This window comes from Adiantum capillus-veneris, chromosome 17 (genome assembly GCF_014529385.1).
Source record: "Adiantum capillus-veneris isolate H3 chromosome 17, ASM1452938v2, whole genome shotgun sequence".
Classification (NCBI taxonomy): domain Eukaryota; kingdom Viridiplantae; phylum Streptophyta; class Polypodiopsida; order Polypodiales; family Pteridaceae; genus Adiantum; species Adiantum capillus-veneris.
Window position 1 is genome coordinate 20,422,136 of NC_140947.1, and position 12,933 is coordinate 20,435,068.

At 41.2% G+C, this 12,933-nt stretch overlaps 1 protein-coding gene across 2 annotated transcripts in view; it reads left to right on the top strand.

Annotated features, from left to right (window-relative positions):
- Positions 1-625, top strand: part of LOC147436894 (uncharacterized) — an 87,856-nt gene extending 87,231 nt beyond the window's left edge. For both annotated transcript variants that reach the window (XM_086486283.1, XM_086486282.1), the window contains one exon: positions 52-625. In XM_086486283.1, the coding sequence (XP_086342409.1) occupies positions 52-262 (211 nt within the window). In that variant the 3' untranslated portion in view covers positions 263-625. The remainder of the gene's footprint in view (positions 1-51) is intronic.
- Positions 626-12,933: the final 12,308 nt, after the last annotated feature.

The window sequence follows — 12,933 nt, forward strand, 5'->3', positions numbered from 1 at the left end:
TTTATAATCTCACTCTCTTGCATGATGCCCTTCTTTGGCTGAATTACACAGAGGAGGATTGCTTCCAAATAAGGTCTGCAGTGATTACCCACATGCAAAAGGGATGTTTGATGAATGTATCAGCCAAGCAATAACCAGTCTACAGCATATTGTGGATGAGGAACAAAGGGAGCAGCTTAGAACTGGTACAAGCATTCCTGCTCCAATGCCATATCGTTGGCTACCACTCGATGGCGGCAGAAGTGCTAAAGAGCCCTATTGATGATCATACAGCAAAGTGAACATGTACTTGCAGGCAAAATAGAGTCCATACAGGATCTTGTTGTAAAGTGACATTGGGCAAAGAATTGAAAACTGCAGGTTTCTGACTTGATTTAGAAGCCTTTAACATATAAATAGATATTTTAACCCAAAGTGCCCAGGATCTGGGGCATTATATAGAAATCCTTCCAGGAAAACATTCTAGTGTCGAAAAAAAATTTGTAAGATTATTTGTCAAATGCAGTGTATGCAGGCCTTTGTAAATTAATGGGCTTCTCCCGAACCAATTCATGGAGCCTGCTATACTCATGCGACGCATTTAACCCGGTTGGGAATATGATTCTTCATTGTTGAGTTGCATCAACATAGGGGCAGCCATCTCTCCCCATCTCACTCTAGGACATGTTTGGGTGGGCACAAATTTGATCTAGGTTTCTTTTATTGACTTTTTTGTTTTTCACGGTAAAACATGGAGCATTAACTGACCACAATATAAACTTCCTATCCAGTTTTGTACGGTAGTATTGTTATCCCCAATAGCTAATCTCATAGGACAGGTTTTCCTTTTGGAGTCTCTCTCTCTCTCTCTCTCTCTCTCTCTCTCACACACACACACACACACACACACACACACACACACACACATACACACAGAATATCTATGAATTGAGCATCGGGAACATGTACCCCAAGATAAAGCATACAGAGGGTCGATTGCATCAAAGACAGTAATCCAATTATAACAATACACATTCAATTGAAAACAAGACTAATTCTTGTTTTTTCAGCATGTAATTACAATTTTAATAATTGCAAGATGCAAAGAATTGTCTTGAGAGCAACAAGAGGAATCTCATCTCCTTTCCTACGACGTTAAAATTCTCTTCTTCTGCTTCTCATCCTAGCCTCCCATGGATCACCCCTTACCACATGACTACATTTTGTTACTTTGTACTTTTTGTCCTTTCCCACTACATGGACACACACATGCACATTTGAAATGTCTCGTAGGCTGACTTCAGCCTCTAATAGACGTAAAGATATATTTTCTTCTCTCTCTCATGGTGGTTACATGTGAATACAAGAAGAGGAAACTGAAATAAAAAGTTTCTATCAGATAGATCTTTGAGGTCTCTTCCGATTGTTCCTACGACATTATAATTTTGAAGCAACAATGTTCAAAGGCTAGAAGACCATTATAGGACATGTACATGAAAGCCTATAGTCAAGATGACAAGGTAGTCGTGCTAGACAATTAGCCAATGAACATCGTTGCCCATATGTTATCCTTTCAAACTTGTGCATTTGTTGCACAAATGATCCAAAGAGTAGATAGTGAAGATACATTCACAAGTAAAATGCCTCTTGATAGGAATACATGTCTTTGAACTCCACTTGCACCGAAAAAATTAAGGCATTCTTGGTGGTCCAATTTATGTCAAACACCCCAGTAAGGATGCATATACATGAGAGCATTTTTTATAAGCACAATCACAAGAGGCCTACATCTTATTGACAAGAGGACAAAAAATGAAGTGACATCTATGGTCTTCTCTAAAAGTGTGAAAAAGTAACATGTGCCAAGGAAAGACGGCGGCGGCACAAACTTGTTGCCAATGCAGCCATGGCCCACCAAAGAAACACATTTGCCTTGTAAAAAAGATGAGTATGCAAGCCTCGAAACAGTTGGTTGTATTGCGGTTACACACCATTAAAGAGATGATAAATACCTAGTCTAAAACATATGATTGGAATGTTGATGAAAGCACCTAAAAGTCTATGAGTTTCCTCTCTATAGGATTGTGACTTTGAATTAATGAACTTCAATTCTCTTACCACGAAAGCACCAAGCAAATGAGTAAAGGGGGTTTCTTACAACTGAATGGTGGATTCACATTTCCAATATGCAACCATGGTGCCTCTGTCAAAGTCTTGCTAATGCGAGAAAGTGTCTAACGTATGAAATACTCAGCTAAGTCATGGTTGCATAGACAATACACATATCATTAATAATGCTCCAACACCTAACTCTTATACGGTTCATAAATCTAAAGTTTTTGCCTCATCCATTCTTTTAAAGGTGGATACGTTTTGCCACCATATGACCAAAACCATCCTGGACTTGAGGTTATTTTTATTCCAAGGCATGAAGCAAATCCGTTGAGTGACTTAAGAAATTGCTCTAAAAAAATCTATAAAGGCATGGATACAATTGCATAGAAAGCATGATTGCTCTGGCTACTTATAGCAACCCGTGAAGGGCTAAGTCTCCATTTTTTATGAACAAACATACCCATAATCTTATTGAAGATCCATACTAGCATATTTATGCATAGACCAAACGCAAGTGCATAGTGAGACCATGGTTACATGGTATTTTCTAGATTTTCTTTGTTTGCCTTCAGAAACATAGAAGAACTATCAACCAATGCTTGGCCTACGCGTTGTCATGAAGGTAAGGAAAGTGTTAGAATCTCGCTATACATCGCCAAACGAGAAAAAAACGTGAATATGGGCTCTGTAGTAACGAAAAAAAGTAAAGGGTTGAGAGGGGAACTTTGCCTTGTTGGAAGAGTGACTCATATGCCATCTCTGACACCATCGTTCATCATGATGCGAGACATGGAACCTACAAAAATGGTGTGTATAATATTGGATATACAAGGGCCAAAACCCATAGCATACATCAATTTTTGCAAAGAACGACTAGCTAAGGTGATACAATACTTGGAGAATTGTAAGATGATATCAGCTTACCAGAGTTTATCTTGCTATGCTCATTAAAAAGGGCTCCATGCATCATAGAGTTGATCACTTATCACCTCAAAGGATAGATGTATATTTGTTATCACTTGAGGTGATTCCTAGGTGGTCAATGGATCTAGTTACTTTGATGACAATAGCACGAGTAGATTCACAAATTTCACTTCTTTTGTATCAATTGTTGGCGGGAAGACTGTATCAAAAGAACAGAGATAGAATTCTACTTTTGTGCATAAGCATAGAATAACTACCTAAATCAAGCTCATACAACAATAGTTGATATCCATTTTTTAGTAGACCAAACATTGAAATGACTTATATGGTTAGAAGTTTATAGGCCAAAAATGAAGTGGCATGTTCATGCCTATGTAGGTAGCTGCTCCCAATGCAAAAAGAGGGCAACAATACCACATGCTAGTTTGTTTTAGATATCTATTGCACCTAAATGGAGCAAATATTTGGTGGAGTACTTGACAAACAAAAGGTTCCTTGAAGACATGAGTAAATGCAGACAAAGAGCAATCAAAGTGGAGGCCCCTTATTACACCATGATCAACCAACATCTATACCGAAGAGAAAAGGACCAATATCTTAGACTATGTGCTAATGAAGGTGAGTATATTTCTATCTTGGAACAACCACATGCAGGTCTAGTAGGAGGCCATTTCCCTCATGAGACTACGCATAGAGAAATCTTGATGGTTGGAATATGGTGGCCAAATCTATTTGCAGATGCTAAAAATTTGTCAAGAAATGTGACTCTTATCAAAGAGCTAAAATGCCAACTCGAATGGACAACATGCCATTGTGATCGACAAGGTATAGGTGCCATGATAAATGTAGTAAGTTATTCCACTTACAAAATGCAACCACCTAACCCTTCGAGTATTGCAAAGCCAAAGTGAAATCATGACATAAAGAATTTACTCCAACCTTGTAGTTGATCAACCTCAACATCTTTGTGAACGGATTTCTCTTTTCACAGATGTGTTTGCATTCTGGTCAAGCACATGAATGAAGACATCGTATTGGAAGTTCCATGAATGTGAATATATAAATCTATTTAAGATTGGGACACAAAAGTATCAAAATTCACACTCTAAAGGTGGACAATTAAAAGTACCAGTTGCGTACAACAAGGAAGAATGAAAAGTAGACCTACTAGCTTCAAAGTCAATAAAACAAAGTCAAAGCACAACACCTATGTCAATTGCTAAACACAATATCTATCCTCATAATACAAGCTCCTTTGAGATGCTTTATGAGGTGTGCCTCTTATAGTATATATTCTTTAAGTTTGCTTAGAAACTTGCATGTGGGACTAACTCAACGCCATCTGGGACCCTCTTGAGGATTCCCCCTAAGCACATAGGATTACCCACATTTTGTTCAAAATTTTAGGCAATCTTTCATTGACTATCATTTTCCTCATCATGACTTTGATTTTTAAGCCGTAGAGATTGGCCCCTAATGTGCATATCCAAATTTGAGTTCAAACTTTCAATCTACACCCCGAGATTTCTGACTAGTCGTATCGGACTCCTAAAAATGGAAAAATTCCAAAAATTCCTTATGGTCTCTACATTTCCAACTTTATAGAAGGATAACTTCATGCACAAAGATTCACTTGAAAACTTGTTGTAAAGCACAGCTCAAAGCTCTTGGCAACAAATATTATCAAATTCATTGTTATGGTAAAAAAAACACCACCTTCGGTATGCACATTGAGTAGGTACATGTCCAAAGTTCAAACCTACATCAAGCATTTGTGCAAAAATACCACCATCATCCATCATACATGCATGCTCATGCTTCTTGTTGGGGTTAAGGCCTATGTGCCTTGACCGGTCGCCCAGGTCATGGGCGCCCGCCCACTGTTACCCTACTATACTTATAGTGAGTATACTATATAGGGGGAGCTGCCACTTCACAGTCTCCCCACCCACATCATGTGTGTCTCCTTCTCTCTCTCTCTCTCTCTCTCTCTCTCTCTCTCTCTCACTCTCCGTCTGTGGTGCTCCCTGATCCCCTTCAATTGGTATCAGAGCTATGGTGACCGCGGAGAGCACGACGGCTTTGAGAGCTTCGAGGCGATAGCTCGCTCGCTCTCGGCGGTAGAGAGATTAAGAAAGCTTGGAAGCTTTGTGAGAATGCAATGGGAGCTTGTGAGCTCAGTTGAGAGTGATGTATGCTCTTGTGGAAGCTCAGAAAGGAGTGTGGAAGATTGTGTGTAAGGTGTTGCCCTAAAACTGTGTGCGCAGCAGCACAGTTTTCAGATTCGTTTTTCTCATTGTAGAATGCAGATCTGAGAATTCTGTTCTACTCGCCCATCCGTTACGACGTGGTCTACAACTTTGCAGAAGAAACTTTTTGCAAATTCCTCACCGTTTTGCTGATATTCAGCTCAGACTGACTGTATACAGAAATTCCAGATTTTCTGTTGTCGCATTGTGTGCGAGTTTGATGCACTTTTGGAAGCACGGGAGATGCTTGATGTTGAGTGCATAAATTCTGAGCTGAAGATGCAATTGTAGCTTGTGTTAAGCTTGTGGTTTGAGGGTTTTTTGGTAGACTTGGGCAACGAAGTACGGAGGCGTTTACACACCATCGAGGCGGTCTCTTGAGAGACACAGTTTTTTGGAGCACACAGGTGGAGCTTCTTTCACTGGTTTTCACAGGATACTTTGACAGTGATTTTGTGCTTGGATTCATGTTCTTTGCAGATGGTTTGCATATGGTTATGGCGCATGGTTGATGCCCATTATACATGCATTTTGACGAGCACTTTCAAGTGCCGGTGAGCTCTCTTGAGAGCATTGTTTTCGCATTGATCAAGTTTCCGGATTGCAAATCTTTTGGCGCTTGCTTATGCGCGGTCACTCCATTGATGTACGTTGAGTGCGGATTGCCATTGTATGTGAAAATGTGGAGCCATTTTAGCATTTCTACTCATTGGCATTGAGTAGTGTTATGGTTTATGGTAGAGATTGTACTTGAGTTTTTTGCTCAGTTTTCAGGGGAAATTCTGTCGGATTTTTCCCAGATTCTCGCCATAGTTTGTGATCGAGTGTTTACTCTCACTTTGACAGGTTTTGTCAGTTTGGACACAGTTTTGTGTTTTTGTATCCACTCTCGCAAGAGTGAGGAGTTGTGTATCTTTCTTTGCTTGAGACAGTGGTTTGCTCTCAGGTGGGAGAGTCTTGTGATCTCGAGCATTGTTTGCCATAGTTTTGCAGAGCTTATGCATGTATATTGAGTGTAGTTTGATACGCATTGATTGCTCATTGTATTGAGCTTGCAGGACAATGGTTATTTTGTGTTGATAGCCATTGTGCGTCGAAACTCTGGCGAAATTTTCCCAGGAGTTTTATGCGTATCATTTATGCGATCTAGGTAGAGATTGCAGGTTGCACTCAGCATTTGCGTGCGGTGTTCTCTGCAGGTGGGAGATTTGTGCGTGTGTATGCATCGATACCGCACAGTGTGGGCTTGGTGATTAGCTCACAGATTGCAGTGTGATACTAGAGCAGCCAAGGCTTGTATTGACATTGCGGGAGCTCTGTTTTGGAGTGTGTCTCACAGGTTTTACATTGTGTTTCTGGCCATATTGGTAGACAGTTTCCAGGTATTGTTGGTGAGGTGGTTTTGCTATCTAGCTTGCTACTTGTGCTCATGACAGAGACAGGTGATCGATCAGATTGTGACCTCTCACAGATGCGCGTGTTTGATGGGTCAGACTTTGCGGCATGGAGAGAGTGTATGCTTGATGCATTGACAGAGCGAGGGTTGCATCGACCATTGAGTGGTGATGCATGTAGACCTTCAAACATGTCTGACGATCAGTGGCAGGAGCTAGAGGAGATGGCACTATCTACACTCTCTTTGCACCTTGCGGAATCTGTATATGCTCTTGTTATGTATGAGCCTACTTCGAGAGAACTTTGGCGCAGATTACATGATATGTATGATAGATCTGAGTCATCAAGGACTCGTGTGAGACATGTACATTCACGAGTATGCCGACAGGTGATATGTTGGTATTGTGGTTATTCTGGACACGTTAGACGGCGTTGTTTTCGTCGTATGCGACATCGTAGGAGACATGGCAGTCTTAGAGATGTATGTAGTGATGCCATGGACTCAGTTGCTTTGACAGTTGAGGCAAATGTAGTGTCGAAGTATACTAGTGACGGGGATGTCACTTTTACCTCGAGCTATGCACGAGATGCTATACATGTGGATAGTGCACTCCCTTCGCAGTGGTTGCTAGACGCAGATGCTATGTTTCATGTCACGCCGCATCGTGCATGGTTTTGTAGCTATTCTAGCGGGATGCTTGGCAGTGTACGTTTGACCGATGGATCGGTGCATGCGATAGCAGGTGCAGGAGATGTGAGACTGTCATTACCGAGTGGTGCATCTTACTTGTTACGACATGTGCGCTATGTACCAGATTTGACAGTGAGTTTGATCTCGATTGGTCAGCTTAGAGATTGTGGATGTCAGATTTCGCTACGAGAGCGAGATTTTGTGATGCATTTGGGTTCGCTAGTGATTGCGAGAGGTGCCAGGAGTGGTACACATTACCCATTGCATGTGGATCACGGGAGAGACGGTGTTGTCTCTGTGATCACGGGACAGATGGATACTCTTGGTACACATGTGATATGTGGTGGGCACGAGGAGTCACTCCAGAGCTCGGAGTCAGAGTGCCATGGTCTCTATGATAGGGGACAGGATTGCCATGAGTTGAGTTCTGAGTTGGAGGTGGCAGAGGTTGCCAGGTTTGCATCAACGTTCGGTGTCCTCATGTACGAGATGCTGATCTCGAGGCCCGACATAGCAACTGCAGTGGGAGCATTTGCAGCAGGGTTGATTAGTTGTTCGATGACTGATCTCGGCATAGAGCATAGGGGAGGTTTGCAAGTATTGGACCGATACTTGCACGAGTGCATGAACTCTTGTAGACTCTTTGCAGAGCTTGGAGCTAGCTCTGTGTGGCTTCCGCAGCGGGATGTTTGTCTATCAATAGAGTCGGATGCACTAGCTCATCGAGAGTCAGTGGGCATAGGTTGAGAGAATCTCTCACCTTCTATTGTTGTACACTAGTAGATCTTGCTTAAAGGCACATTGGCCTTTAAGTGGGAGGTTGTTGGGGTTAAGGCCTATGTGCCTTGACCGGTCGCCCAGGTCATGGGCGCCCGCCCAGTGTTACCCTATACTTATAGTGAGTATACTGTATAGGGGGAGCTGCCACTTCACAGTCTCCCCACCCACATCATGTGTGTCTCCTTCTCTCTCTCTCACTCTCCGTCTATGGTGCTCCCCGATCCCCTTCACTTCTAGCATCTCTCTTTGTTGACATGGTTTCGTGCACCATCATTGCCCAACCCCCTTGTTGAACATGCATTTTCAACCACAATTAGGTGGGTTGCCCACCCTTTATATCTATAGTTGATTGACACCAAGAACAAAGGACTTGTCAATATAGAGCTTTAAATGAACCCCATTCACCCTTTGCCGCAATTCTCTGCCATTTATCCTTACCAACTTATATGTACCAATAGGAAAAGATTTCTATACCTTCTATGGTTTTGTTCACTTCTTCTTGAACTTCTTTTGGAAGGTAAAATCCAAATAGTTCTCGTACCTCATCACCAAACCTCCTTCTTATATACCCTTTAAAAAAAATCTTTGATTAAAAATTGGCAAGTCTCTTTTCCCTTTGCTTCACATAAAAATCTATAGTAGATTCCTTGTTCATCTACAATGTGTCAAGACAAGTGATTGGATCTTTCACAATATCCCTTTTAAGCCTTATTAACGTTTCATATACCTTTCAATGCTCCAAGCAACGCATGTATAAGCAAGAATGCCTTTTTGACATAAACCAAATCAAAGGGGGTGAAGTTAGTAGCCACTTTATATTAAGTCATTTAAGCCCACAAACACTTAACCAAATTGACCTCCCATTCTTCCACCTACTTGTAGATACGCTTGGTGAGCATCTTGACAAATTGTCCATTTCCACTTTGCACAAGATCATTACATTAAAACTGGTATGGTGAGAAAAACCTATTTTGAATACCCAATTTCTCTCCCAAAGGTTGCATTAGCTTACTATGGAATCCTTGACCTCTATTAGAGATAAGAACCCGAGGCACACCAAAACAATAGAAAATAGAATCAAATATAGACTCTACAATTGTATGAGCATTCACTTCCTTGACTATCTTGGCTTCTTATCCATCTAGTAAGATAATCAATGGTATCAATAACATATTTCTTATTGCTTTTTGACTTGAGAAGAGTGCCAATAGCATCCAAATCCCAATTTGAATGTATCATAAGCAATAATAGCTCCTTGTGACCTTGGTACCAACCTTCTTTCTCCCATGATTTGGCAATCATGACATGCCTTACACCAATAATGAACATCTCTCACAAGAGAGGCCACCAAAGCCTGATCTGATAATATAAAATAATACCCGGTCTTTGCCCTAATGCCCGCTTTCTTCATGAAATTGCTCCAAAACCAATTGCAATCTCTTCTTTTTACAGCACCCTTCTAAGCATCTTGTCATGGAAAAAACTATCAAATCCTTATTTACAAAAGTGACCCTACATTCCTTTTGGACAACCCTCTTCTTCTATAGTTTTATCATTGTTGTCAAACATTGAGTTGTAGTCAACGTTTGGCAGCCATTGACTACAACTCAAGGAATCAGTTAAAAGGGTGCTCTAAAAAGAAGAGATCGAGATTGGTTTTGGAGCAATGTATGCCATGTCTTACACCAATAATGAATATCTCGGACAAGACAAGGCCACCAAAGCCCCGATCTCATAATATGAAAGAATACCCGGTCTTTGCCATGATGCTCACTTTCTTCACCAGCTTATAATCAATATGGATGATCGACACTTCATCATCTTTAATCTCAGACATATCAAATCATCAACGTCCTTCAAAGCTTCCCTTCCTGCGTACATGACTGGAGCCACAAACAAGCCTACTACATGCATCGACAAATAGTTACTTGCAAGCTGATTTGGCATTTGATTATTCTCTCTTTGAACATGCTTGAGATAGATTGCTTCAAACAAATTTAAATTTTTTTAATCAAATAGAACCAATTTTTGAGAGAATACCTTGTTAGGATTTGTGCCTAAGCCCACACCATGGAGCTCTCCCCTTACTCTACCTTGTCTATTCAATGTATTTGCCTACTAGACTTGCCTACTACTTCTAGTTGATGCCTGCATTGACTCCACATGCTACACACACCCACACACACATACACTGTAAGACCTAGGGTAACTGAACATAAGATCCTCCTCCCCACTGCCCCTTATATAGACCTAGCTCCTAGCTCTTGCCCTAAGCGGATCCCCAGTCTGCACTGGTCCAGTGCAGGCCCTTGGCCTAGGTCCTTGACCCCCTAGGTTGGGCCTTGCCCCATACGACCCTTGTCCTGACATTACTCCCCCCTTAAGGAAGAGTTTTCGTCCTCGAAAACACAAGTAGTAATATCTTCTTAAGAATACTGATGTTTTCTTTATTGACGTCCCATAAGTGAGCCAGTTGTCTGTATGACCGATAATTGGTGCAGTGAGGAGGTTCAATGAAACCAAGAGCAACATCTTGATTTTCAACATTGTTGTCCGTTTGCAACCACTTGGGTCTAAATGGTAACTCCATTTATAACTCACTTGAGTACTGTAAAGGAGTAACCATAACTAAGAGTTGTCCAAAGGCATAACCAGTTTTCAGATCTTCTGAAGGTATTAGAATAATGCAAGGAAACCTTGGCGTAACTTTCCATGCAGTTGTGAGCCAGATTTCCTACTTGCCTGAGTATCTTGAAAAGTTCATAGATAGGGAGTGTCCTCGTGTTAGAATTCTGAAAACACACCTCAGTACTATCAATTATCCAAGGAGATAGGCAGATTACAAAGAGTAATCTTGTGCTAAAGGATCTGCTCAGAGCATACATTAGCACAACGCATTTCTGAATATATGATTTTCTCCCTATTCTAGAATTTGCTTAAGTACGGTTTTCGACTTTGAACACCTGTTGTGGTGGGGTTGGAGATTGTGTCAATACTTTCATACGTCAAGGACTTACCAGGTGTGCTGACAAAGATTGAAATAATGGCACGAGTGTCAGTCCAGAGACTCATATTCTCCACCTGTGGAATATGTCTCATGTAAGGATGTGTAAAAAAGAACATCCTTCAAGTACAAGATGGACTTGTGTGTGGAGGTAAAAGCAAACACTCTACGACGGGAGTGAGAGGGACCCTCATTAGCCTTGCTCCACACTGGCTAAACCGAACTCCTTGAGTTCCGAGACCATGTTGTATCCCATGTGACAACATGTGCCAAATTGAACCCTAAAAGTAGGTTCGTAACAGCATAAGGCAGAAAGATAGATTGGACACTTGGCCCAGAATACTTTGTGCCGACATGCCCTTGGCATGGCTCTGTAACATTCAAGCATACTTATACGTTTTGAAAAGCCGAGCAAAGCATACTAAAAATGGAATAACACCAAATCAATAGATGCGTACCTGGAAATTTGAACGTAATGTTCACTTATCAACTTGAGTGTCGCACTGAAAACATGTAGTGCAAAAATGACACCCTAAACATCCGTAATGACATCCGTAATGAAAAGACGCTTGCTTGTCAAATAACGTCAATGTGTATTCCACTGGGTAGAGCTATTCGATCTTGAGAACAATCATCCAAGGAATACCAACAAGTGGGTCTTATCCTAGGTTTAGCAATGGCTCTTAGCCAGCGTGCTTGGTTCCTAGCCATCATGGAAATAAGTGTTCAATCGTCGAATGTATGAAGACTAATATGGATGGCACTTTGCCCAATTTCTAGCTGAGAGTTTTAGAGCATCTTGGCTCAAGAGAATTCAGTAGTGAAACATGAAACAAAACTTCGTAGAAAATTTTCATTTTGTTCCTTAGAGAAAGAGATGAAGAACGAACAAAAGAGCATGCTGGGCTGAGGAACTTTCTTGACATTTCTAGTGTGTGTGTGACCAGAATGTGTGCTCTTAGACATCTTATGCCTGACTGGCAGCTTATCCTATAAGCATGCAACAATCTGACTGTATGATGCTCGCATCGCGAGAGAGAACACAAGTCACATCTTGACCGTCTACCGTATATGGGTTGTGACTGTATGGGGATGACTTGAATAGGGCACCTTGCGAGTGAATCCAGTAGAAATTTTAGGTTCTTTTTAGTGGTGTGTGCCTTGATAGAAACCATAAATAAAATTATGGGAAACAATGCATAACTAATATTGTCCTTGACAAAATGATTGTGTGAGAGCGTACTTTATACCACCTAGGTAGCATGCCTTGCATACAAAAATGGAAGCCCGTGGCTACCGTGACAACAGTAAAAGTCAACACCATAAGTGCCTTGCCCCGGCTAGACTGGTAGGGATTCGATGAGATGATATGCTGATTAAATGTAGGTGCCCCAAACTTGGTTGCCAATTGCTCTTGATGCCGAGTTAATCAGAGTACAAATTAGAAGCCTTGTTTCATGTGAAATGGGCCAAGCATTTGGCTTTTCACAACAAACAATATTGTCCAAAGTAAATGCGAAACGTAAAATTGTAGGGCACGTGTATCATATACAACCTAATTCAGTGATCTTGCATGCATCTCATAATGTTTTCGGCGGATTGTATAAGCCGAGATGATGTGACTGGTCGTACCAAAAATGACTTTAGCAGAAAAGCAATTGGGGCATAACAGTACCCAATTGAAAAAGCTTACAATAGGTTGAAAATCCATATTCAAGTATGAGAAAATGGCTAAGAATAACATGTGCAAAGCCATAGAACTATTGTGCCATGCACCAAAACTGGAGTTTATGTCA